The sequence below is a fragment of the Penicillium samsonianum genome, assembly GCF_028829775.1.
Source record: "Penicillium samsonianum strain IBT 33392 chromosome Unknown utg000002l_segment0_segment0, whole genome shotgun sequence".
In the NCBI taxonomy this organism is placed as follows: domain Eukaryota; kingdom Fungi; phylum Ascomycota; class Eurotiomycetes; order Eurotiales; family Aspergillaceae; genus Penicillium; species Penicillium samsonianum.
In genome coordinates, this window is record NW_026643260.1 from 821681 (window position 1) to 847789 (window position 26109).

A 26109-nucleotide genomic window follows, 5' to 3' on the forward strand; every position below is an offset into this window, starting at 1 on the left:
GAACCGGGACGCGCTTATACAAAGTTTTGCGTCCACAATACTGCAATATCTGCCAACTTGGCGTATCATAGCTTCTGAGAACTGAGTGACAATAGCACACACTATATTGTTTACAGTACCATCGACGGGGTCTCCGTTGGGACGGGAAGTAAGCATGCTATAGGCGGTCACAGTTTATTTAGATTCTCCTGATCCTCAGCCGATAACTAGTCGTGAAATGATATAAGCCATAAAGCAGGCCCTGGAGCTCTGGGGGTACAAGAGTGGAGGCCCGAACGAAATGGCATAAAAGTGGGCATTGCACGGGCTGGTCCAGAAGAACATCTTCCGGGTGGACAGGGTGAAATATTTCTTGTATCAGAATTTGGGGGTGCCTGCGTATCAGGAGTTCCACAGAGGGTTCACTGGTGTTATCATTTTTTTGCGGCGATGATGCACGTTGATTTTGGACATTTCATTGCTTGCGTTTAGATTATTGGCTTGTTAGATTATTGAATCTGTACATGTTATGAAATGCCGTCTAATCTCCCCCGTTTTGGTTTAGCTTTTCAATAAAATATCGCTCTGGAAGCATGCCATTTTGTGTATGCAAGTGCGGAGAAGACATATGCTGCTCATGAGCAGGTGGTTCAGTATGTCATGGTCGCATCGTAAAGCGGACGCTAGTCACATCACTGTTTGCTACGAGCTCCCTTAGCTCCAAGGTAACGCCATCCACTCAACTTAGAAAACTTGTATGGAGAAGCCAAGTGGATACGGGCCAGATCTCGATATTATGCTTGTCGCTGGTATGATCTTAGAGACAGGGTAGGGCAAAGGAGAGCAAGGGCATGAACCTTCATTTGAGTTTGTTCAGTGGGGGCGGCGGCAGCGGCGATTGCACCTCTTCAGTAGGCGAACCCACCGAATGAACTAAGTCATCGATACAGGGCATCTTAGACTCACGCATATCCGCCTCGTACTTGGCTGTCACATGGCCAAGTTACATCCAGGTTCAGCATTGATTCCCACGTCCACACCTCGCGAAGGTCATCCTCTTTACCAGGGGCTGGTGCAAGCTTGCCTAAAGGTGTCTCCCATGCTGTGTTGAGCCGCAGTAGGTGGACCAAACCAGTTGCCAAGAAAACCACAGCCTTACCTCCAGCACACTAGCCTACGGCATGCTCCTGATCACCCCTTCATGACGCCTATCGTGGCATGTAGAGATTGGCTGTTGATGCAAGTACTAATCTCTTTTGGTCAGATGCGGCAATAGAGATAAAGCGGGGTATTCTTTGCTTTTTCAACCTTTCCAGGTAAGCAGCCGTGTATTCTCAAGATTGGTGGATTTTTTGCTTTGGTTCACAGATTGACCCCTGGAGTTTGCTGTCAATCAGCCTCACTAGACAATCCAGCCTCACTAGACAATCGGTGGGAACTGGGATGGACGAACAATGTGGAATGAGGCAATGCCCTACAGAGGATTGGGCTTAGCAGCGGCGGTTCAGCCCAAATTTTTAAGGATAATGTTCGAAAGTAGTAGCTTTCTCTTTGGCTCTACCATTTGTCTATCATATAGCCTGGTTGATTGACACACGTTGGTGAAATTGAACTTTTTTCACTTTATTTATGATTCCCAGCGACCTCTATGCCTCTCTGACCGTTCTAAAGACCGCGCAAGCACAAGCTGGCAAAAATGGCGGACGTTCTCGCAGTGGCGGGCCTTGCCTACCCTATTGCTAAAGACCTCTTCAAGCTTGTGAAAAAGTTAAAGAGGCTCTATGAGCAAATCCGCAATGCGAAAAACGATCTATTCAGTGTGATTAAAAGAACGATATCAGTGGCCCAAACGTACGACTTTTTCAGGGACACCATGAAAGTTGCGAGGAGAATTCAAGAGCTAGCGCCCATGTTCAACCGACACCAACAGCTCATGAGGAGTATTGATGAGGAATCAAAACGAACCATTGGAAGGCTGAAGCATATTACCGGCAAGTTTCGCTCTCTCATAGATAATGAACCTGTCAGTACGGTCGAAAGATGGATCGCACAGTTTGAATGGTCTAGAGAGAGCAAGAAAACTGTTCCCTCTCTTTCCAAGATATGGAGGTACTAGAGAGGTCTATGAGAACAATTGGAACCCTGGTGCACATCCAGTTGCTTTCCCAAACCCACCGAAGGAATGGATCGGATGTAGTCTTGGCACAATTGTAATTCTCAAATATACCCCCAATTGATAGATGACGTGGAGTTCTATACTGATTATTTGCTGGCAGTGAATCTTTCAAGAAAATGCTGGGTATCGAATTCAATAAGCTTCAGCAAGCTCAACGGGTCCAAAAGAAGCTCCTGATGCAGCAACAAATATCGCCGAGTCAACATCTCGAGGCCAAAGAATTTGCGCAAAAAATAATGCAGATTTTGGAAAAAGAGATTCCTCGACTAAAAAATCACCAGCCCACTGAGAGCCAGTCCACGTCTGAATCGCGGTCGCCACCAAGCTCACCCATATCAAACGAGCCTTCGCCCATTACAACCCCCTCACCCTCTCCCCCTAGCAAATCTGGGAGCCAGACATCTGTCATCAATCTGCAGCAGGACGAGGATGTCTCATCACCCGGGAGGCAGATTTCGCAGAAAAGAAGAACTCAGTCAGCCCCTTCAGTGAGTACAACAGTCCAGAAAAATTTCCCAGCCGCATACTAATGGTGTGAGTAGCGAATCCCTTCGAGATCGTTGCCCCCTTCGCTGCTTTCAAGTGACGGAGAATCTGACAACCATGATGGTCGAGGCGCTGAGCCAGAAATGCACAATCAAAACGCAGGTCAAGATCAGGGAGGCGCATATATGCAGATGCCACCTTTTGGACCACCAAAATTGGTTTCTCGCACGTCCGTTAGACGACCCTCTCCTGATCGTCCCGATTCATCCAGCGATGCATTTGACCAGCAACGGACAATGCATCGTGGTGGCTCACATCCAGCTCGAAGAAGGCGGAACAGAAGCAAAATATCTGAATATGGCGATGAAGGTGAGGTAACTGCTACTCATAGAACGGGCAATATTGGGCTGCCATGAGGGAGGTGGAAAGGAAAATCTAGACCGGATCAGTAAATAAATGTTGAGCCATGAAGTGGGGATAAGCTTCTGCGTCAAGTGTCTGCCCCATTTTCGATGAACTGGACTGGAGACCCAAAAGCAAAAGCCCCTTCATATACTTGGACACAAAGAATAAATAAAATAAAGGACACACAACAGCATGTCTAAGGTGTATATGCCTAAATGATTGGACTATCTTAATAACTCAATTATAGTGTCGAGACCACTATAAGTACCGTAGGACCCCTACCGATCGGGCTAAAGTTTAACTAAGTATCGTAATGCTCCTCAGGACATATCTTGTGGTAAAATTAGTCTACCTATGGTGACTATCCCCATTTATATGATGAATAACTAGAAACAGGCATTCACAAGCCATGGCATTCTGTTATCCGAATCTTCAAGCGTCACAACCGGCCCTTTCTTGGGATCAACGAAGAAAATATCATCTAAGGAATCTAAACAATGCTGGATATGTTTATAATCAATGTCTCGAGGGCAGACATGTCGACCAGTCTCTCTTGCAATCCAGTACCTCCTCAGAGCGAGGAGACAATGTGCAGGATGAAAGAGAGGATCGGTTAGAACCCTAACCGAATATGCATTTGACCAAAAGGACTCGTTGAGATAGTCTCCGTTAAGCTTGATATTCTCTATTTCCGGATACCGTTCGCGAAACCATCGCTGATACTTCAGCTCCGTATCATCAATCAGGTCAGGCGCTACCATCGATTGGTCATCAAGCCGGATAAACCATGGTTGACGGATTGTTTCCTCGTCAAAATATTCCACAAAACGAGCCCATGGCTTGGTGAATTGGAGTTGATGTTTGAGGCCGATGCTTTGGCTGGTGTTCCATGTGAGCCAAAAGTCAGCCTCACTATTGTCGGAGTGCGAGCCACCAGGTGTGATCCAAACGCTGGCCAAAATTCCAATGCCCATTAAGAGCACCATGACCAGAAGCGAAAGAGGAAAAAACCATGGAGAACCTTGACGCAGCTTTTTCATCACATGTGTACGAAGTACCTGTGGTGTAGCTAACCAGCCAATTGCTGGAGTGTAAGACCGGTCACAGGCTGAAATATTCAAGATGGAAAGTAGATAGACATCAGGCGGGGTAGAATGATTTCCTTCTCTAAGTCCAGTTGGAACGTGAAGCAGACCGATTGGGAGTCAGATTGTGAGATGAAGTCCGTTGTACGGTCAACCATGTTCTCAAACGTCAAGTTTGAGTCATCGGAAATTTGAGTGAGCCACAACTTGAACTGTTCGCCTTCATGGATAGAAAGCAAGAGACTGGAGTTATGGAGAGAACTCCGGTCGACCATGCTTCTCGCCCACTGGCTCAGAAGACTTTCGATTGTACCCGAAGAAAATACACTCGCCCCCTTCATCATTTCGCAGGGGCCGGATATAAGATGCAATCCAAGGTCGCCCTCTTCATTGTCGCCTTTTGCCCGGTGATACGACCACATTGCTCTCGACTGAAATTGTACATGTAGGATCAGCGCTCAAATTCCGAAGAAACGACTACCAAGCATAAACGATGAGAATAGTTTATAAATGAAACTTAAGGCGGGTAGAACTAATCTGCATGTCTCGAATGCAATGCAACATCAGGAAATTCTTATCTACTTGGGCAGCTAGCAGTTGGGGAAATGAGAATTCCTCATAACTTAACGTGACGCTCACGAAGAATACAAAACAAGAAGGTCCGAGCCACGGGAGATAGTCCCCGTTTTAGCGTGCTTTGCAGTGGCGCTCAGACCTAGTGCTTATCTTACAATATGATCTACAATCGGAACTCCGGTCAAAGCTTCACACCCCTGCATCAGCTTTCTCAATACACCCCTCTTTGTATAGCACATGTATTATGCAACATGTACGGCCTATACCGCAACTATTCTATGTTCGTATTCAGAGCCACCCCGATTTCGTCCCCGACCCTGGTGACAAGAAAATCTCTCCACAGTGCTTGATGTGATGCTCAGAATCAGACCTGGGCTCCACGATCTTGCCATTGGATCGTGTCCGGAACTGCTTTCGCCAATAAAAGATGCAATGGATGGTGTGCCACTGGACGCTCATATGGACCAAAACCTCAGGGCGATCTCCCAAGGCCGCCACCTCGTTAGGGTCAATCTGGATAGTACGTTCCCGATCGGCGTAGTATATCCAAGTTCCATTAGAACCGTCTCCCATTGTGTTGAATTCTTCTGCTAATTCATCGTCAAGACAATGCTCCGGAAGCCAGGCCATTGCGAGCCCGTCGAATCGGCAACCGCGGGATATTGCCTCTGCGACGGACTCTCCACAGTCGCATCCCCTTGGCTCAATGCTGGAGGAGATTCGGCTTTTAAAAGGAATTTCAATTGCCTGCAGTGGATTCGCAATGATTGTGAAGGCGCCCCAGATGGCCAGCGAGTAGAGAAGGCAAGACTTGGTAAAAGTGAGAGAGGTGGCTAGTAGCGTGCGCCTCGGCTGGGTGGATTTTGACCGCTGGTCAAGGCCGAGCGCCTGTCCATCGCCTCCTTCAAAGAAGTGCATGGAGGACATAGAAAGAAAAGACTGGATTTATTCCAAATGTGCCTTAGAGAATCTGTCCCAGGATCTGATTGTTTCTTCCAGACACACCGTGATTATTCGGAAAGACGGGGAAGGCCAGCTCAAGGACGGTATTTAGGAAGATATATACATTGATCCAGCGTACAACCCCTAGGTTCCTTGGTAACTGTAATTTTCGCCCCTTGAAATTACATATCCGAAGAACAGGGGGGTACTTCTGTTATCTAAAATCAATATACAATGAGACATTCAAAGCTAATTCCAAACCCACAACCAGCTGAAAATTCATGTGCGCCCACTTTTGACATTCTACCCAGTTTTTGAGATTATCTCTGCAATACTGTCGCTTTACAACCCAGCTTCTAACTCCACGGTCCCATGGCTTCAACAGAATACTCTGCCTTGGACTCCGAGAATGGACCAGAGACTGAAATCACGAAATTTCGTTCAAAGATCCGTTCCAACAGGCTTACCTATTTGGTATGTCTCTTAATTGGAATGGTCGTTGGGGCTGGAATTGCTAGCGTCTTCAATCCTACCGTCCAGCTGGTAGCCAACGCAATCGCCAACGCGACCTTAAGACCACCAGAGGTGGGTGTGGATGGCCACTTTGTCTTCGACGCCGAGACAGGAGAAGCCAAATGCGGTACCCACTGGACTGAGGCTAAACGTCTGGGCTGCCAGTTTGACGTCATGGCCTCGCGATGGTACTCCCCAAATTGTTTCAACGAGGGCGTCTTGGGCGAAATGCTCGAGGAGGTCAATTTCAAGTGGTACGCTGACCGGGAGCATACCAAGGAAGTCTCCCGGGACGCCGTCCTCGCTGGCGAGTTTGAAGCTGTCTATCCGGACAATGATTATCACATAATGCATTGCCTCTACTTGTGGCGACGATTGCATTCCGCTATCATTGAACATCGACACTTGGATGATGATGTGTACAGCTACGAGCATACATTACACTGCACCAGATTAATTATGAAATGGCCAAGGGGGATAAATTCCACCACCATCGCGACCTCTGGCATTCCGTATTGCAGGTTACAGCCCCTGTGAATTTGGTAGCCGGGAGATCTTTTGCCAGAGCAGGTCTTATGGGGGAGAGCAGGGGTGAATGGCTTGTTGATAACGCAAATTGATAGATAACCAAAATGGGCTATTGAATGGACCAGTCAAAGAGCGACACCCAAAATTTGTACAGATAATGCTCAATTACATTACCACGTCAATAAAAGCGGGGACAAGAAAGGTAGATTTGGACGGTTCGTTTGAGCTGATTCAAGGATTACTGTTTATCATGGATTGAATTTTTACAGAACACTCCCCCTCAAACATACTATACGTGGACCAATGTTCTTTGATATTGTTTGATATGCCTACCTTATCAGTGACTACATACTCAGTATCCTACTTAGGGTTACATCGGCTCTGGGAATATGCAGATGAGACTTGAAAAACCAAAAGTTCTTAATTAGGACGCTCCTTGTTATGATTTCTACGAGTCATTAGCTTCTCTATCAATGCACCACTTGCATTAGGGTCCAAAATGTAAAACTTCATGAAACTGTACCGTCTTGTACCCTTAGTCGAATTTTGCGTATCGGTATATGAAAACAGGAATACTATGTAAATCGTTGGTGATATAAAGTCTTTGTTTCCTACCTAGTCACGCATTGTTGCCATTACTGCATACAATTGACATTGCCCATCGCAGACATATCCTCAGCTCGCCCATACTCCCAATATGAAGTTCCTCACTACACTGATGTTGCTTTCAATTGGTGCGTCCCAGACAATGGGATTGTCGATACCTCGCGCCATGGCTGCCGGCCCCGTCGCCGAGGAGGCTGTGACTGACTACGGAAAGCGGGCGATGGCTGCTGGTTCTGTCGCCGAAAAGGCTGTGACTGATTACGAGCGCAAGTGATACGGTGAGTACCAGACTAAGTCACTATACTATGTCTTCAAACTTTCTGACCACCAAATAAACACATAGAATGTCACATTCGGGGAATAAGCTACGCATGTGGTCATGCACCTGGTGTGGGATTTAGAGACGGCCTCGGGTGTTATTAGATGCCTTTTCTCCATTCCTGTATTCATCCCGAGGACGAATAATTATGACTTGAACCAAATCGCAATGAACATGATGCCGCGTAAAGCCTATCACTCACTATTTGCCAACACTATGTGTAGCTAAGTAGGAAACAACATAGACTATCACATCATATAAACTAGGATTTTGGCTCGCGGTTTCATCTCGTCTTAATCGCTCTTTGAAAAGTTGAATATTTGCTTAGCATAAATTTCTATTGATTTTGCATTGTTGCGGGAAAGCCCAATTTCCTAAGTGTGACAAGCCAAACAAATTTATTGCTGATGGTTGTCAGCAGTACTAGGAACCTTGAGAGGATCAAAGCTGTCCGGTAGCAATCTCTCTGTAAGGTTCCAAATCGCGTGCTCATTGGCATACGCTGTCAAAGCATCCAAATCCACACAAGAGTGTGTCTGACCCCAGCCTGTACTTCTCGCCCACGCCCCAGTCTCACCTTCCAAAGTTGTATCTGCCGAACATAAAATGCTCTGCCGAAGATATTCCACGCAGTGAGCACGGTGCTCAAGCTTTTCCGTCTCAAGCATCGCCCATTCTTCCCGCGAGGTCCCCATAGCAGTCATAATAATAGACTTCGATCGTACGTCAGTGGGATATATAAGTTATCGCTCAGCGCAGACTCACCAAACAGTGTAGCTGGTGATAGACCGCCATAATGTGTCCTTCGTAGTGATCGCCTTCGTCGAACACATTATCCATCTTGAATGGGGGATGAAGGACATTAAACTCCTCATTTTCCGAAACAGTGATATAGCCGCGACCCGCTATGAGAAGGAAAAGAAAAAATATCAGTCGCGGAGTCGAGATACCCGTGCTCAACCTGAAAAAGCTTACGCGGGAATAGGCTGTGCCAGTTTCTATGAATCTCTCGCATACGTGTAGCATTCCGCAACATCTCAGGATCATCGTAATCGAGTTCCGGTCCAAGCCCCGCCGTATTACCAAAAAGGACGTCTCTCCGCGGTACTGTCGTAAAGATATTAGGGATCAACAGCTGAGCAGATACTTGATATCTAATCCAAGGGATACTTACGGGTCGGTCCGTACTTTCTTTATTTAGCTGCATTCGATTCCCCTGGACTGTGTGTAATAGACACCAAAGTGATAAATAAAGAAAACACCAGGAACCCTTCAAATATCAAGCGAAGGTCGATGTATTTCCGCAAGGAGGCCACTCGAGATTCAGAGGTAAGTTCATTCAACAAGCCAGTGGATGACGAAATGGAATCACCGTGCTTGTCATCATTCCTATCCCAGTCTTCTGAGGATCTCGACACCGCCGTCATAGCTGGTGTGTAAGTCTAGGATGCGCGGCGCTAGAGGCTGCTGGAGAGTAGATTATTTTCGGAGCATTGAGATCGGACTGAAACTGACATGGACTTTGCCGTTTTATCACAGGGCCTGCTGGTAGCCATATATTAGAAACCTATACATGCTAACTTGAAAGAGGGGTTGCTCATTAATACCGCTGGGTAATGTAAATGCAATTCGCGTTCGTGCATCATTTCACTATGTTCCCTAAAAGCCACTAGTTGCTTCGCTAATACATTATTTTCAACTCCCATCCCAGCCTAAGAACGCACGCTAATGCACATACGCCACCGGTAATAAAAATGGTATTTCTCCGAATGCATAAAACTAGTTAAATACAGACCAAGGCTATAAACTACATCCTGGTCAATAATAATAATTAGTGGTATTAGTATGATTAGCAGGCTACCCCCAACTAGATAGTATGTGCATGTGCATTAGCGTCCATTCTCGTCCGCGCGGGCATGGGAGGGTATATTGGGTAGGTGGGTTATCTGGCTTCTGATTGGGATACTTTGGGTTTCATTTAATTCGCACTAGGTATCGATGCCGTTTTAACCAGATAAGAATCTTCCCCAGAGTCAATGTGTATTTTCTTAAACAATTCAAGAACAATATATACGCCACTGGGCGGCACGAAACGACCACGACACAAGCCCCAAGATGCAGGGAAGTCAACTTTTATCAACTCGACAATCTCAACTAGATGAACCAGACGATGAGGGCAGATGGTCTCTTCTTCAGCTTGCCGCTGCGCAAGGGAATTTGTGCCGGGTACAGCGGCTCTTAGCCCAACCAATGGACATGGACCCTAATGAGCCTCCTAAAGGTTACTATGGGCAGACGGCCCTTCAGGCCTCTTCTTATAACGGGCATCTCGCCGTGGTTGAAATGCTATTGGTGGCAGGGGCAGACGTTAACGCGCCTGGGGGAAACAACGGTGGCAGATCAGCGGTAGTACTAGCCTCTGGAGCGGGGTATATGAATATCGTCAGCCGCTTAGTCTCTGCGGGTGCAGATATCAACTACCCACCCCATCCGTATGCGGGCCGAACTGCCCTACAAGCCGCCGCCGAGGGGGGCCATATCGAGCTACTACGATGGCTGCTTGAGCAAGGCGCAGATATTGATACGCCCCCCTCTAAGAATGGAGGTCGCACAGCACTTCAAGCTGCTGCATTAGAAGGGCATATCGATATCGTTGAAATTCTCTTATATCAAAATGCCTACGTGAATACCCCCGCCGCAAGGTATAAAGGCCTTACAGCCCTTCAAGGCGCAGCTTTTGGAGGCCACCGCCGGATAGTCCGTCAACTGTTAGATGCAGGAGCTGATGTGAATGCTAAAGGCTCATATTATAATGGGTATACGGCGCTTTCAGCAGCGGCAGAATGCGGCCATTGTGAGATTATCCGAATGTTGCTCGACGCTGGCGCAGATGTCTCCCTTACATCAGGAAATAAAAAGTGGACGGCGCCACAGATTGCGATCTTCCGAGGGCAAAAGGCTGTCACGCATATTTTCCAACAGATCAAGCAGATGGGGAAGATTGTCTAAGCTATTCCTCTACGCAGAAATTTTATTTGCCTCCGAACTTCGAAAGTCCGTAGATATATTGAAAGAAAACCTCGTAAAATTCGATACGACAGCTGTAACAGATTAAGGAAACCTAGAGCTCAAAGCTTCAGACTCTCAAGGGCCATTCACATCGGGTTTAATCGGTGGTTTTCACTCCCAACAGCCGGCTGCTAGCGTTCTGCACGGGACTTCGAACTTCACCACCGACGGACAGACCACTCATATCCAATTTACTGACCATGGTCCGTGTCTCAGAACCAACCGTGGTTTCATTAAAAAGGGTTAGCGATTATACGTCGTATCGATCTGTGGCAAGCTTAGAGAGATATATAGAGCAGTGACAGTGGATATTTCTAAACGGAGCAAGGACACCATGGCTGCCCCCTAACGCTCAGCCTTCTGGATCAGTAATTAATGCAAATACTCCTGCCCTAGGAAGCTTAGAGCAGGTCAGGTTTCTTTCATGCTGATAATCCCACAACGCCAGCGTGCCGGAAATGGCCCATTACACTTTCTTCTCGAGATCCGAAAGCCTCGATACACCACTCAAGGAAAGAGGCGAATCCTTGGTCAGGGCTTTGCTATCGCCGCCAATTCCGCCTTCAACTCAGATAAAAACTTCTAAATGGGATTCAAATCAGGTGAATAAGGTCAGCTGTATACGATATGAATAAAAATCAATAATGAAATTCCACACCTCCTTTTGGTCAAATTATTGAGCCCCGATGTTGAGCTTATGACTTATGTACTTACTACCTAACATGCATATATCGGCGTATATAACGGTTTAAACTGCCTGAACAAGGAAGATCATTCAATCCTAAATAGTAACTTAGTTACATACAGATATTATGACAAGAAGCTTCTCTGTTGGTACAAAGACATCCAGATCTGTATCGTTAGCTTCTGGGTAGCGAGAGCAGGCATGAGATGTCAACATGTCAGAGTATAGAAAGTATGTATATTCTAGCTGGCTACCCCGTACGCTCACGAAAATCCAGAAAACGAGAGAGTTGAAGCAAGCTCAAAGACACCTTCATCCTTCTTGGCGTGTTCCTTAACCAATTCCTCTCTCAGCTCGAGAGCCTCGCCCAGATCCATTCGTGTTGCAGACTCAGCGCCATCGCCTTTGGTCCAACCAGTCTGCTGGGGTGGAACGTTCCGCGTAGAGCAAAGTCGGTAGGTTGGATCGACAAGGGACACAGTGAGAAAACGGCAGTGACCGGGCTTAGTCTTGTCCTGAAGCTGTAATAGGCCCATTCGGCGCTGGAAGGCGTTGGGGAAGGAGATTAGCCGGCCCGGAGGCATTTTCACCTCCCCGAGCTGTTGCCAGGACGGACTATCCTGAATGTGCTCGAATCCGCAAAGCCTTCCTATATACTTCACGTCCCATAGGGCATAATTCAGGATTAGGTCATCGATCTCATCTGCAGCACGTTCCTCGTTATCTGAATCGTCGGCGCCGATTCGGTCGTAGACCCAGGTACGGCCCCCTAGTCTACACCTCTGCCGGAAGCTAATTTGCGGCTCGGACATGTTTTCCGAATCAAGCGCGTAGATGGCGTTGGCGACTATACGTTCGTTTGCATTTCCTTCGGTGTGCCACTCCTCACCGGGGAAGGATGGCGTCTCAGGATCTAGCTCGATGCTGTGGATCCGGACGACAGTCTGGAGACCCTGTTCTCGAAATTCATCCTGCAATGCAAGCGTGTAGAACTGGTGATCGTCAGGGTCCTCTTCCTTTGGCTTATACATCCATTCGTATGGTGTCAACCAAGGGTTTGCTTCAAAGAATTTAGACAGTTCATAATCCGGACTACAAACGTAATCGGGGTGCGCCGGGCCAACAATTGATTTCCCGGTCCTCCCTGCTTTCCAGTCCGAGTACGAATACGCGGTTCCTGGGTCCGAGTGCTCAAAGATGAATGTGCATGCATACTTGGTCAAAGCTGTGCGAAGCAACCCCCAGCGGGCCTTCCAATCCTCCGGGATCCTTTGCGTTCTGACCTGATCCCAGTATACCTTATCCTTGGATTCAGGTTCCTGAAGGTACGCCTCCACTTGAGCACACATAGCTTCGTATTCCTCCGCAGGAAGTTTACCCTCGTCTTCCTTATCGGGCAATCTTTTCGCCCATTCAGGGAACTGGGCTTTCCACTCGACTCCGTAAGTGCGGATTCGTATAGGCCCACGAGACCCGGAGACGCAATTCCCGTAGAAAAGGCCAATCGCTTTCCTCCACTTGTTACGAACCACAATCTCGTTCCATTGCTTGATGCTGCCGGAGATCACGGCCTCAATCGCGGAGTACATCTCACGGTTCGTCGGATGCAGATTGTTGACGTAAGACGAAATCCGAACATCTGTAGACCCAGGAGGACCAGTGAATTCCACTTCACATGGCAGCCACTGAAATTTCGAGGACCAAATATACCGACCGCTGTCCCATGTCCAGGATGAGCCCCCTTTTGCTAGTTGTGGGTGTTCCGAAACGATCGGGCACTCTTCACTACGTGACGACCAGGAATTCTCGTCCATTCCACACGATTGTCCGTTGACCAGAATTTTCGTTCTCCCATAGACAAGAGGAAACAAAGATGGGTCGACGAGATTTACCACAGCTGACTCTGACTTCTGCCGAATGGCTTGATGAGATAACAGGTCAACAGAATTCGAGAGCTGTGACTTCAAATCGGAAGAGATTGCCGAATCGGATTTACAGACACCGCTGCTCGTGTTGAAGACGACCAAGCGGCCGTCTCGGTCAAACTGTCGAGCCTTGTCTTGCAACTCTTGCAAGCACCAGTCCCACGTTTTGTCATTGATCAGCGACGACGATGCAACGGCGTTTTCTCGCCATTGAGCGATAACTTGCTTGTCAAAGATGGCGCGGTGCCAATCCGGTCGGTCGGTGATAGTGTTGATTAGATCTAGGATGGCCAGTTCTTTGGCCGTGAGAATGTGACCATACCAGTCATTTACCCCTGTGGCGAATTGATCGTGGGAGAGTAACACATTGATGGGAAGATCATGGAGACCGGGGACTTTGAGGGTTGTTTTATTGTCCAAGGGAGTCTCAATAATCTCGGTCATTGTTTCAGTGAAATGGTGAGATACGGGAATGAAGAAGACGGAAGAAAGCTCAGTAAGAATATAAGAAAGAATAAGATGATAGCCGTCTTACCATCAATCTCACCCTAGGGTGGGGTCTGGCCCACAATTATATTTGTACATAAATTAGCCAAACAGATCAATCTATAACAGTACCTAGGTAGTATCTATATACACCAATTTCCGTTTCCACTATCTCTTGCCGCTATATTCTGCGTTCCTGTCCAGGAGGTAGTAATTCTTATCGAAGAGGAGAATCCAATACCCTTGGAGATATACGAATTCCTTCGTCAGCCACACTCCAATTCCCGACAGAATTCGAAAATCCTCGCCCGAATGGTGTTTGGTTGTTTCACGGTTGGAGACTCTCACCAGGAAAGCGGAATCTGATACTTCTCCCAAAGATCAGACGTATCAGCATCCTTGAACTTCTCAATCCCCCCAGAAACCCCATTTTCATCCACCTCCCAATCGCCCATCTCAACTCTTTCCGCCCAATTCAATAGCACCTTATGAAGCTGGACACCATGAATTTCCAAAAACCCATTGGAACCACAGGCTTGATAAAGATCATGAGCATTGAACCTAATCTGTCTCCCGGTACTATCTCGGGCGTATCCTTTAGATCCAATGTCAAAGGGAAGAAGCAGCCTAGACATATTTCCAAAATCGTCTGCTCTGTTTTCATCGATTTCTTCAATGTATAAACCAGCGGGGATATCAATGTTGTCATATGGGGGCACCAAGGTGAGGGATTAAATCCATCTGCTCGGAAGAGGAGGAATGGAATTTGTTCAGCTTCGCCGTTTTCTTCATCTTCGCCGTCCGAGCTATTCTGCCTCATAACACTCAGGGCTGCAAAGGGTTGAGTTTTTAATTAGTCGAAATATTGTATCTGAAGTCCTGGAGCAATATAGCGGAATTGGATCTCACGAGAGGGAAGAGCGGAGAGAAATGACCTGACGAAAGACTTGTTGGGGGTGAAAGCTTCATCAAGTACAGATTGTGGATAGTTGATAGCTATTTTAGCCGATTGAACTGGCGGCCGATGGCGATGTTCAATTGCATTGAGCAGACGGTTGAATGCAGTGATTGAGTTCTCGATATCCCGTTGCGTATATTGATAATACTCCCATGGGAAAAATTGGGCAGCGGGAAATTTGTCTTCCGTAAATATCTCCACCTTCCCTTCATTAATCATCTCCAGGTAAGCCCCAAGTATCTGCTGGAGTGGCGCCGGGATTGCCGATGGCATCATGGATAAACTGCCAGTGGGGCATGTAGGTAGCTAGCTCTGTATCTTGATCGAATCTAGCGCGAGAGTTAGTACTTAGTCTAATTTTTTTTCAAAAAAAAAAAGAAACAAGGCTCACACTATGTCAACCTCCTCATCACATGTGTAACAACCCGTTGCTGGATATAGATACACGAAGCGGTCACCCTCGCAATGAAGCAAAGAGAACTGGAGCAAATGATCGCTGGATTGTAATCCCGATAAAAAATATAAAAGATTAAACCCAAGATCCCCACGTGTCCTTCCCCTTGAGGGAGTTGAACGAGCTGAACGAAGGAACTGAGCGAGTTTAGGAGTTAAGCGTGGCTCGACGTCAACTGGGGAATACTCTTCCCACCAAGTCGTGGATGGGAGAGAAGCAATATCATGACCGGCACCAGCCCATGCATGTTGCAAGATTTGATTGTGAAGCTCAGCGGATCGCTGAGGGTCGAAGGTCATCTCGGACATAGAAGGGTCTAGCTCGTTAAAAAAAGAAAGCAATTGCGGTTTTGTTAAGGGCAAAATAAACCAGAGATTTGGGTGGGCGCCCTAGGTGTCGGCCCCAGGGATCTAACCATCTCTAGTTAGAATTTTGGGGCTGAAAATGCTAGGATATGATGTAATAATAAGGGATCAGGCGATGAGGTAAAGATAATTTTGTTTTGTCTATATTCGTGCCATTTCCATCTGCTAGGACACTGCGAATGTAGGGACCAAAGGGTAGGAGGGGGAGAGAGTTATATTGGAACGGAGATAACGTATGGAGGGGTTGCTGCCTGAGGCACTACGTAGTGGCCTAAGGCATCAACTCAAAGTACTGAAGTTCTGAAGTAGCCATGGGAGATATGGTAGGTTTGGTGGCAATGAATTTCTAGAAAGGAAGCGTCCTCCCTAGTTCCCTCATCGTCTATATATATTATGTACAATGTACTTTGTAGCACACAGAAAGTACGTGGCAGTCCCGACACCGGACCGTGATACGGACCGTGAACCGGCATCGAAACACTACATCCTCTCCTGTTGGTCGACCTTATCATATCTAGCTAATTAAATTCAAGATTATCTTGATTACTTGGGATAACCGGTTATTTTACCGAATTTCTTTCCAATTGTTCAAATCAAGTGTCTGAATCCAGGCATTAGACTTCATGTGATCGGCTCAATCGGAGCCCCCGCCCGATACAAGACGGACCGTCTGTGACGGACCGTCCATTGGAATTAAGATGACTCTCGAGTCATACATAAATAAGCCTTGAGATTCGCAGAGATAATAATAAGTTATAATTTCAATAGCACATTTGTCAATCACTTTTCGAAATGACCTCAAGCAACCCCTCATACCTTATTATTGGCGCGGGTGTCTTTGGTGTATCAACCGCCTACCACCTCATCCAGAAGTATCCCAATGCATCGGTAACTCTGGTTGATCGTGATGCATACGATGCTGAGTCGCGTGTGGCTGCATCATGGGATTGGAACAAGGTTATTCGCGCCGATTACGACGACAAGGTCTACTGTAGACTTGCTCTTGAGGCTCAAGAGATTTTCAAATCCGACCCTCTTTGGCAGCCACACTTTCATCAGACTGGCGTTTACTGGACGTGCCGCAGCGACTACGCGCAAAATGTCATCACAAATCACAAGGAACTTGGTCGCAATGATGATATAATTGCTCTCCCTGTTGCTGAAGCTAGAAAGCTTTATGGAGGAGTCTTTGATAATGCTGACTACACCGGTGTTAAGGAGGTTCTCGTGAACAGAGCTAGTGGCTGGGCTGCGGCGGGAGACGCTCTTCGAGCAGTAACGAAAAGGTGCTTAGAATTGGGCGTCTCATACGTCACTGCATCCGTTACTAACCTTGAGTTCGATGGCCGTGGCTCTTGCACCGGTGCGAAGACACGATCTGGAGAGACATTGTCGGCCGCGCATGTTGTCGTCGCTGCTGGGGCTTTCACGCCGACATTGCTAGAGTGGAGTGCTGCGAAGAGCGGCAACGCTGGGCTACGAGCTGGAGAGCGAATTGTTGCGGCTGGTATTACGACCGGGATGGCACAACTCAACGAGGAGCAATATAAAAAATTCAAAGACATGCCTGTTGGCTTCCAGGGTTACACGCCGGATGAAGGTACGCTTTCTGGTATATTCGCATGAATGCCACTAATCATTCCCAGGGAAACCCTTCATTGGCACCCTTCCCCCTACTAAAGACCGAGAGCTCAAGTGGTGGGGATCTAAGATTTTCACAAACACTCGAGAGGTATTGCCTGGGCACCACATCTCTTCTCCTTCACCCACGCATGACTACAACCAGTGGAAGGTTCCAGGACCTCTCAAGCAGGATATCGTAGAGTCCAGGAATCTGTGGTATGGGCCCGAAAGTGCAACATGGGAGATGACGAAACACCGCATTTGCTGGTTAGTGCCCCCTGACAACGCAACGATAGATTCCTTTTAACACTCGAAAGGGACGCTTTCACCACCACCTCGGACTTTATCATTTCGCCTCACTCTGCCTCCAAAGGACTATATATTGCCACTTGCGGTTCGTTCCATGGATACAAGTTTTTCCCCGTGCTTGGCAAGTACATCACGCAAATGCTTGAGGGAGAATTGGCGCCCGAATTGATAGAAAAGTGGGCATGGGATCGACAGCGACCTGACTCGTCCCAAAATGTGGAGTACCCAAACTCTGAGATGAAGCATTTACTGGAACCTACAGCGAAGTTGTAGGGGAAATTGGATAGTCTCTTCAAGCCAAATCAAGCACCACCAGCGTACTTTCTGGAAATCATCAATACTCCATTTCGAAGCGCTTGATAAGACACAGTGTGATTTAAATTGACGTTGTAAATGATTACTTATACACAATGACTGTTTGGCATTAAATTTGCCCAAAATCTCTTGAGGTGCCTCTTCCATAACATCCGTTAATGGCAATTCAGATATTAGTCCATGAAGCTGTATGTGTGTTGTCGGCTTGAGGACTTACCTCACGGACACTTGATGGATTATACAGACCAGTACTACAATGAAAATGCTCTATGTTTCATAGAAGTATTCCTTGCGGAAGAAGGGTCCGTTTCTACATGAAAGGAGACAGAAGCTACGTGTATAAGGTCTCTCAATATCACCACGATACCTTCTCATGGGTCATGACACGTGATGGGCTTGTTCGACTCGCCGGGGCAAGCTCCTCAACGCGGACACATGCCTTTCATTATCTTGGAAACACTCCAAATAAAGCAGACGTTAATCAATGTCTTGACAATTTTTCAATCGAGAGATGCCCTCAGATAGAGTCCACCTGGTGTGAATATCTTCTTTAGTAAAATGATCCGCAACCCACTTGAGAGTTCCCGCAAAGGGGCGGTCGGCGTTTGACACAATCTCCGTCAAAAGCTTTCCGTAGGCCCAAATGTCATTCAGTCGACGTGTTTGGAATGGAAGCTTAATGCGTGATATTTCATCCCGTATCTCTGGTGAACGCCAATCGTGCGTTACTCCACCGATGCCGCTAATATCAATGAGGACCGCATTGCCATCATCGTCCAGAACAATATTTGAAGGCTTTATATCTATAAAAGTCTTGTTTGCGCGGTGAAGAATGCCTAAAGCATTCCCAATTTGGACACCCTATCGCTCCTAGTAGAATTCCCTAACACGCTGTTCATTTAGAACACGTTGTAAGGAGCCACCGCTATAGTACTCTAATAGAATACCGCTAACAACCATTTGTTCGACACCATTTTGGGAGGTCGCGTACGGGCCGGCGAACACTATAATACTAGCTGGCTGAACGATCCTTATCACGCCTTTAAATCTTTCAAGATTCTCTAGTTCTTATATAACATCCGAATCGTGTGGTTGGTAAAGGGGGCGATTGACTACCTTGAGAATATATGGTATTCTATCGCTGCGATATAAAACGCGGAACACTCTATCGGTGATTTCATCCTCTTCTATTAACTCGGCGATATCGATGGCTCGAAAAGACGGAAATTGGAGGTATAGCGGATAAGTCAGTCTCGATAGGTCCTCCCGAATAGAGAATCGTAGGATGAGCTTTACAAACGGATTCGTATCCTCTGGTTCGCGATACAGCTTGACAGGTTCAGCTGTTTTCGGATCTTCGTTCAAGATCACTTCAGTCACAGTGTTATCCAGCAGGGCTAATGATTGGAAATCGATTAGCCTAGCAAAGTCTTGGAATTCTTTTCGTCGTTCGCGTTTCGATTTGGTTTGCTCTGGCTCGGCATCGTGGGGCAAACAGGAAATCGCGCCCTCGAAAGGTACTTTGATCCACCATTTTTTGTCTTGACAATGGTAGATCAAAGTCTGCGAGCGACTATTAGGCTCGGGCTTCCCTTCGGCTTGAAAGTCCCTATCTTCACAGTATGACTTTATTTCAAGGTCAGGAGTGGTAAAAAGCGAAACAGGAGCTGTTGCGGCTGGCATTTTGACTTGTAAAGTACGATCGATACTACGGAGTAGACAAGGTAAATTCTGTTTTTTTTGTTTAGATTGAAAACATGCGGGAAAGGCTGTAGTTGTAGGAGGAGGCTAACCGTGCCAAGCGCCCAACACACCGCCGCTAATAGACAGTACATTATGAAATTTTACATGTTCCATTAATATAGTACAACTGACTTCATGAAATGCAAAGTCTGTCCAGGCCCCTGCTGTCTAACTCGAGGGCAGCATTCTTGGCCCAGCCCATATACCGTATATCCATCTGCCACCCCATTCTAACCGTGGTTGTTGCATTGATATTTATAGTCGATAGTGACTAGACAACCGCCCCCCCTGTGATATGATCCACAGTTGCCACAACCGCCGATGTTGCGAATATTCTGGTAGGCATTCCACATGTCGTTGCCACTGATACTGCAGCCCTCACCCTGAACAAAGACCTGGCAACCCCGAGTCTGATCGCCCCAACAGTTTCCATTGAGGCCGCCACTAAATAGATAATATTAGTAAACCCATCGAGTGTAAGAGAGCCAGATCTTTGTGTGCCAATGGCGCAAGAGACCGACAAAAGGGCCACTGGGAAGAACATACCTAGACTGGTAAAAAGGGTCATCATCTCGATGTAGGACATTAACGGCATGATCGCACCACTTCAAAAATCCCGGAGTTGAGCACATAGTCGAGCCCTCGCAGTCATAGTCGTCCGCACGTGGCTCCACGTAGCTTTCCGCTACATTGTAACCTTGTGTCTGCACGACAAACTTGCTTGTGTCAGCGGAATTAGTTCCAATGGGTAATGTCCACGTGTATGTGTAGCCCGTGATATCGACATCGACGGTCCCGATGGCTGTCCACGACCAAGGTGGAGCTGTAGAGCCTTTAGGCATCGTGCCAGTGTATTTGTACAAAGTGGTATCTTCGACCATGTAGTGAGTGCAGACGTATTTGTCGACTTTGAAGTTGACACTCCATCCAGGATTGGTGTCGAAGTCGCATCCTACCCGGGACCAGATGTATAGGCGGACGAAAGCGTAAGGAACAAGAATTTCAGCCTTGATTGTAGTGGATCCCTCTTTCGGAGTGGATTTCCAATTGGCGACGGTCTTCCCGCCTGGCAAAGCATCCGTGTTGACTGTGACTGGATCGGAAGCGGGCCCCATATTGCCAGCCCCTCCTAAGGCACGTACATGAAAGGCATATCCACTTCCCGGTGTGAGGCCACCAAGTGTGATTTGAGTCATTGAGCTTGGGACACTTGCAAGGACCTTGTCGCCCGAATACACAGAATACGCAAGAGCATTCGCAGCTTTGTCCCAGGAAATTTTGGCAGACGTATACTCCGAGTCAACGAGTTTCAGCGCGAAAACCTGTCCCGCAGCGCTTCCAGATGCCCAGGATGATGCACCGTTGTTCAAAAGAGAACCACCATCAACTGCAGCCATCATTTTTGTCATATAAGAGTCGGCGGGCAGGTTGTCGTATGGGTTGGGTAGAAGGTCATCCGTGAGTTGGACAAAACCAGCCCCGCGCTTTTTAGATAATGTGATTACCTCGCCAATCTTGTCTTCCGGCACGTTATAGATGATGTGCCACAGTTTCCGCGGGTCCTTTGGAGTCCAATTGTTAGGTGTGTATTTGTTCACGTATGCATTGTAATCCAGCTCAAAAGTCAGAAGTGTGTCCATGGTATCCTCGAAACAAGACGCCATAGGTGACCCAGGATTCAGGATTGTGTATGCTCCGGGATGGTTTCGCTTGGTATAGTCGTTAATGTGCTTGTAGAGGTCGACGTATTGATTATTGTCACCACATTCGGGCCAACCCTCGTCGAAAAAGATACCGCCAATGCTGCTACCATAAAGAGTGTACCACATATCGATGTCTTCCTCGATTTGGGCTGTCCAATCTGCCAAGTCGCCTGAGCCAAGTCGCGTTACGAATTTCTGCGTGCTCACGCCAAGGTATCCCGTTCGCACATAGCCTAGGACCGTTTTACCAGAAGCTGAACCTTGGTCTATAACTTTAGTCCAGCTGTTGTCGACGGTAGAGTCCGGACCATTGACGACGTTGGCAACCAGGATGGGTATCTTGCCATGATCATATTTGACCAGGCGATCCCAGGCGGCCGGGTCTCCTAGTGGATTGATATATGACGCCACTGCGATTTGTTCTAAACGCAAGTATGTCACATTAGTCATGAATTGTTTACCTCATATTGTCGGTGATACGTACGGCCGTCAGCGGTGTTCGAGTCTGATGAGTTCGATGAAGAAGGATTTGGACAGGAGTCAAAAGAGACCTGCTCGGGGATTGTTGGATAGCCATTATCCAGCTCATTCTTGTTGGTCATTTCGTATATGACCAGCGAGGCAATGATGTGGTGAAGCAAGGGTTGGGGGTGGAACACACGCCCATATCTATTTATCACTAATGTGTCAGAGAAACCTCGTCGTTGGTCGAAACATGCGGGAGAATCTTCCTACCCGTCTGGAAGAAGATTTGGAACCTCGAAGGAAAAGTCGGCAACTTTGACCGACATCAAACTGGCGGTGGTGACAGAATCGGTGGTAGCGTCGGACACCAAATTTTGCTGTGAGAACTTGGCGTCTGGGTCTAACAAGAGTGTAATCTGCGCAAACGCGTTCATTTTACCCTCAAAGGATTCTTCTGGGGAGTTTTCCACGCTTCGTTTCCATGGATTTCTGCCCAAGACGTCCTGTGAATTGAGCTCAAAGAACATGAGACCGGCTCTGTCACAGATGTTAATATAGTACATGAGTGGGATTTGAGTACTCACCTTCCGTTGCTTTCTGTCGTTGATTCATCAACGCCAGCTTCACAAAAGCGGCCATTAAAATAACCGACGTAATGGTCGTAGTCTACAAACTTGACTTGGTCACCGGCTCTTTTTACCGCAGCCGACTGCGGTGCAATTGAAGTTAGTGACTGTTTTACTAGATGAAAGGAGGATTATCAAAACGAACAATCTGAGAGTTGACATCATCGACAAGATCATTCATTGCCTTTCGATTATCCTTCGTCAGTCGCTCTAGGTCCTGGAATCTGCTGATGGTTTTCTGGGTGACGATTAGTACCGTGCTGAACGTCGCTGGCATGCTACTCACATGATTCCAGGTTGCCCAGGTCACTTGATCACACGCGGATGTTAGATCTTCGGCAAAAAATTTGGCATAGCTTGATATCAACTGTTAATGATGCCAAAAAGATGAAGGGTTTGTCACATACCCAGTGTAGTAGATCATTCCACTATATTCGGTCAGCATTCAGACATGAACAAGAAAGAAGTGCTACTCACTCTGGGGCTAGCTTTAGTTTGGCCGCCGAGATAACAGAGTCAAGGCTCTTGCTGAAGGCATCTCCAGCAACGAACGTTTTCGTGTGCGCCAATTGTCCATCGCACCCAATGCTCAATCCTTCCAAATCAATAAGATCCTTCCATGCAAATTCAGACTTATCAAGAGCTGTATTTGCCAATGCTACTTGACTGGGGGTCAACGCGGACCATTGGAAGATACACTGGTTCAGGATGTTTGAAAGCTCAGCATCATTGCCGCCTGGTACCTCACTGATGTTAGTTGTGTTCGTAGGAAGGTGCATGAGTATATATATACCGGCTGATAGCAAGATGACCTGCTGGCCCCCATCGATTCTCGGAATCTGTTTCTTGACAACGTCAGATATAACTGCGCCAGAACATGACTCGAACTGAAACGTGCGTGCCGATGAGTCGCCTAGCCGGTCATCGTTGTTGATAATATTAGGGTACGATTCATCATAGCGACTGCAATACCAAGCTTTCAGCCCAGGAAAAATAATGATTAGTCAACGTGTTTCGGCCTTGAGTCAGGGAGGGAGAGAGTTACCACCCAGATCTGATAGAGATCCAAGCTTATTGCCAGCACCAATTCCAGCCGAGTAGGAGTCGCCGACGGCGGCCATCTTTGTGATAAAGGAAAGATCTGACGGGTCGAATTCTGCATCATCTCTTCCCATCAACCGCTGGGTGTTCAAGCTTGCATTTCCTAGCGCGCTCCAATACCCAAGAGGATTCGCAAGACCGTAGCTCCCAAGGGTAGCAATGGCCACCAGGCCATGCCATTGTTGTCCGCGCATAGCGGTATGGGGAAGCAGAGAACACAGGAAGACGATGAGAGAGATGAGGATGTGAAAACAGAACCTTGCGGAGATTCAAGGACTTCTTATAATTGTCTTCGCCAACTAGCATTAGGGCTGTATAGTCTGTCCGTTCAATTTCGCCCCTCCCCGATCCCTGAATACGATATACTAGTTCTTTTCTTCCTGCTATTCTTCCATCCCGTAAGTTCCGGCGAAAACCGAACATGAACTCGGTATCCGCCCGTTGTGGTAGTCCAAGGGGCGCTTTTTTGATAGCAGATTTCGGTAAATGATTGCGGTATTTTCAGCCACCAGATTCTCTACTTCGCATTACGACAGGTTTTAGGTAGCATCACGCCAACGGGGTTACTCCGCTGTCCTTTTTGTCACCACCATACCGCCTAGTCTCATGGGGCCAAAGTAGTATGTGAGTCGCTAAACTATCTGATTCGAATTTTATCTATTAGAGATAGAAATTAACTAAGCACATACCTCTTCATTACGTTACTCTCGTTTGTAGCTGCCTGTCTTTCTCTGAGCCTCATTGATACGTTCCCTAATCTCTACATGAGGAGACTTGGATATACGCTAGTATTGGACCCTTTTAGGGGGCCATCATATACGCAACGGGGGCCAGATTAGCAATGTTTCATACAGCCTCTGTGCTACCACTAGCGGCGAATCCTACAAGTTAGTGTGCAGAATTTTCCAACCGATCCTTTAGCCTCATTCCAGAAGACCCTAGCTATGATCCTGCGCCATACAGGGTTATAACTCCGTGGCAGGCTACTATAATACAAGATATCTTGGCACTTTCTTGTCATCCGGTGGCGGCATTAGTGGAAATCGCAAATCTCCGAACAACTACTAGTACAAGTATTAAATCCTGTCGCCTCACCAGGCCGTTGCTTCCGTCTCTAGGTAATGTAAAGTCTGATTATATTAGTACCTTTTAGCGTAATTGAAAGGCATCATGACTCAAAATTACCACCTCGGACATCAAATCTCTGTATCGCTACTCAGAGTAGCACGACACCGTGTGGTGGATTTCCTTTCATTCACGCAAGATCAAGACCCTTCCACTGGGTCAAGAAGGAGATTGTGCCTCATTCAGGAGTAGTATCGTGTGTTAGCTTGAATTCGGGCTATATCCAAGTTGGAAAGGACTTTATAGGCTATAGAACAAAAATTCAAATTTAACTCTTAGAGACATTTCCTCCTTTGGCCCCAGAATCTAGTATATCGGCGTATGCCTAGTGCTATTCTGCCCGTATTGTCTGGTGTGACGGGCCTTTCCACATCGAGAGGTAAGAGACTGGCAAGTGTAGCAGAGCCTACAGCGGCGATGCTTTAAAATGGCGCTGGGTGCCAGACTCATGGGTATCAGCGACACTGTACATTCAAATTTACTCTACCACCTCTGACTTGGTACAAAACTTCCCTCCTTGGTGTACAACATTCGCGGTTATTTATTGACTAATGATTGTTAACATAGTGATACAAGAGAACATTCTACATCATGATTGTTCTGGGACTTTTTCGAGTCATATTTGTGATCTGGTGCGCATTGAGCACCGTGAGCAATGCGTGGAATCTTGACAAGGAGCAGCCGCCTCCTAAAAATTCTCTGGGTGTGAGGCTCGATTTCTACCTCGCGAATGCTTGGCCGATACCACTGTTAAAGAAGGGCAAGCAAATTAGCCGGACTTTCCTATGGAGTAGCCATCTCAAATTCGACAGCGAGGTCAGCAAACTTACGGACGCTCAACTCTGGCAAATGGCACATGATGGATACTGGGAGATGTTCGAGAATATGAAGCTGTACGACATCACCAATAAAAGAGACAGTCCCAGAGCCTTTACTGTTCTCGCTGTTGGCAATGAGATATTTCTCTCTTCTTCAATGAAGGGTGGAGGTAATTTTGCATCTGCTTACCCCCGAACAAGGGTTTCCAAGTCTCTTGACCTCTGTCAAATTACTTTCAATACCCGTGGGGGCGAAGGTACAAATGGGCACAAAAATTCAGGAAATTGTGGCGAGGTGATGAGTGCTCAAATGTACTACACTACAGACGACAATGAAAACACTCCCTTAAAAACGAAGGATGCAAGAGTTTGCACAGTGGTTTTAAACCACGCTGATATACCTCAAAACACCGATCCTTGTTCAGACAAAGTGAGTGATAGTGAATACCCTCGAATCTGCAGATTATCGTGACAGGACTAAAATTTTCGCAAGAGAACATGGGGATGCAACTTGTTTGTCGATGAGGAGGGTATGCAAAAGCTGGACGTGAAAATCACCCCAGAGTCCTATGATTTGAACAAGATCATGGGCAAACCGGTCATTAGCCAGATCCCGTTATGCGCTTCGGCTAACACGGGCTTGGTCAGCGAGTAGGTGGTTTGAGATACGTTGAGCCATTTGGCTACGTGGAAGTGACTGATAACTAGTTATGTGACAATACAT

General features: G+C 47.1%; 14 protein-coding genes across 14 annotated transcripts; 5 read left to right on the forward strand and 9 right to left on the reverse strand.

Annotated features, from left to right (window-relative positions):
* Positions 1-1675: 1675 nt before the first annotated feature.
* Positions 1676-2741, forward strand: N7471_002156 (uncharacterized protein; the record flags this gene model as incomplete). Its single annotated transcript, XM_057274876.1, has 3 exons — positions 1676-2088; positions 2256-2647; positions 2698-2741. The coding sequence occupies 3 exons, from the start codon at positions 1676-1678 to the stop codon at positions 2739-2741; spliced, it is 849 nt and encodes a 282-aa protein (XP_057139514.1).
* Positions 2742-3432: 691 nt separating this feature from the next.
* N7471_002157 (uncharacterized protein) lies at positions 3433-4032 on the reverse strand (the record flags this gene model as incomplete). Its single annotated transcript, XM_057274877.1, has 1 exon — positions 3433-4032. One exon carries the CDS (start codon positions 4030-4032, stop codon positions 3433-3435), a length of 600 nt encoding a protein of 199 aa, XP_057139515.1.
* A 963-nt stretch (positions 4033-4995) lies between these two features.
* On the reverse strand, positions 4996-5634 carry N7471_002158 (uncharacterized protein; the record flags this gene model as incomplete). The annotated part of the gene is made up of 1 exon (XM_057274878.1): positions 4996-5634. One exon carries the CDS (start codon positions 5632-5634, stop codon positions 4996-4998), a length of 639 nt encoding a protein of 212 aa, XP_057139516.1.
* A 585-nt stretch (positions 5635-6219) lies between these two features.
* Positions 6220-6561, reverse strand: N7471_002159 (uncharacterized protein; the record flags this gene model as incomplete). The annotated part of the gene is made up of 1 exon (XM_057274879.1): positions 6220-6561. The coding sequence occupies one exon, from the start codon at positions 6559-6561 to the stop codon at positions 6220-6222; it is 342 nt and encodes a 113-aa protein (XP_057139517.1).
* An 826-nt stretch (positions 6562-7387) lies between these two features.
* Positions 7388-7570, forward strand: N7471_002160 (uncharacterized protein; the record flags this gene model as incomplete). The annotated part of the gene is made up of 1 exon (XM_057274880.1): positions 7388-7570. The coding sequence occupies one exon, from the start codon at positions 7388-7390 to the stop codon at positions 7568-7570; it is 183 nt and encodes a 60-aa protein (XP_057139518.1).
* A 443-nt stretch (positions 7571-8013) lies between these two features.
* Positions 8014-8455, reverse strand: N7471_002161 (uncharacterized protein; the record flags this gene model as incomplete). The annotated part of the gene is made up of 2 exons (XM_057274881.1): positions 8014-8328; positions 8381-8455. The coding sequence occupies 2 exons, from the start codon at positions 8453-8455 to the stop codon at positions 8014-8016; spliced, it is 390 nt and encodes a 129-aa protein (XP_057139519.1).
* A 1275-nt stretch (positions 8456-9730) lies between these two features.
* On the forward strand, positions 9731-10624 carry N7471_002162 (ankyrin repeat domain-containing protein; the record flags this gene model as incomplete). The annotated part of the gene is made up of 1 exon (XM_057274882.1): positions 9731-10624. One exon carries the CDS (start codon positions 9731-9733, stop codon positions 10622-10624), a length of 894 nt encoding a protein of 297 aa, XP_057139520.1.
* Positions 10625-11632: 1008 nt separating this feature from the next.
* N7471_002163 (DUF4246 domain-containing protein) lies at positions 11633-13738 on the reverse strand (the record flags this gene model as incomplete). Its single annotated transcript, XM_057274883.1, has 1 exon — positions 11633-13738. One exon carries the CDS (start codon positions 13736-13738, stop codon positions 11633-11635), a length of 2106 nt encoding a protein of 701 aa, XP_057139521.1.
* Positions 13739-14124: 386 nt separating this feature from the next.
* Positions 14125-14415, reverse strand: N7471_002164 (uncharacterized protein; the record flags this gene model as incomplete). Its single annotated transcript, XM_057274884.1, has 1 exon — positions 14125-14415. One exon carries the CDS (start codon positions 14413-14415, stop codon positions 14125-14127), a length of 291 nt encoding a protein of 96 aa, XP_057139522.1.
* Positions 14416-14633: 218 nt separating this feature from the next.
* On the reverse strand, positions 14634-15011 carry N7471_002165 (uncharacterized protein; the record flags this gene model as incomplete). The annotated part of the gene is made up of 1 exon (XM_057274885.1): positions 14634-15011. One exon carries the CDS (start codon positions 15009-15011, stop codon positions 14634-14636), a length of 378 nt encoding a protein of 125 aa, XP_057139523.1.
* Positions 15012-16349: 1338 nt separating this feature from the next.
* On the forward strand, positions 16350-17762 carry N7471_002166 (NAD(P)/FAD-dependent oxidoreductase; the record flags this gene model as incomplete). Its single annotated transcript, XM_057274886.1, has 3 exons — positions 16350-17157; positions 17204-17447; positions 17498-17762. 3 exons carry the CDS (start codon positions 16350-16352, stop codon positions 17760-17762), a joined length of 1317 nt encoding a protein of 438 aa, XP_057139524.1.
* Positions 17763-18281: 519 nt separating this feature from the next.
* Positions 18282-19487, reverse strand: N7471_002167 (uncharacterized protein; the record flags this gene model as incomplete). Its single annotated transcript, XM_057274887.1, is given in 3 exon segments — positions 18282-18665; positions 18693-18863; positions 18882-19487. The coding sequence occupies 3 exon segments, from the start codon at positions 19485-19487 to the stop codon at positions 18282-18284; spliced, it is 1161 nt and encodes a 386-aa protein (XP_057139525.1).
* A 290-nt stretch (positions 19488-19777) lies between these two features.
* On the reverse strand, positions 19778-23636 carry N7471_002168 (uncharacterized protein; the record flags this gene model as incomplete). The annotated part of the gene is made up of 8 exons (XM_057274888.1): positions 19778-19991; positions 20094-21672; positions 21735-21919; positions 21986-22252; positions 22300-22424; positions 22487-22697; positions 22819-23317; positions 23387-23636. The coding sequence occupies 8 exons, from the start codon at positions 23634-23636 to the stop codon at positions 19778-19780; spliced, it is 3330 nt and encodes a 1109-aa protein (XP_057139526.1).
* A 1522-nt stretch (positions 23637-25158) lies between these two features.
* Positions 25159-26040, forward strand: N7471_002169 (uncharacterized protein; the record flags this gene model as incomplete). The annotated part of the gene is made up of 2 exons (XM_057274889.1): positions 25159-25815; positions 25879-26040. 2 exons carry the CDS (start codon positions 25159-25161, stop codon positions 26038-26040), a joined length of 819 nt encoding a protein of 272 aa, XP_057139527.1.
* Positions 26041-26109: the final 69 nt, after the last annotated feature.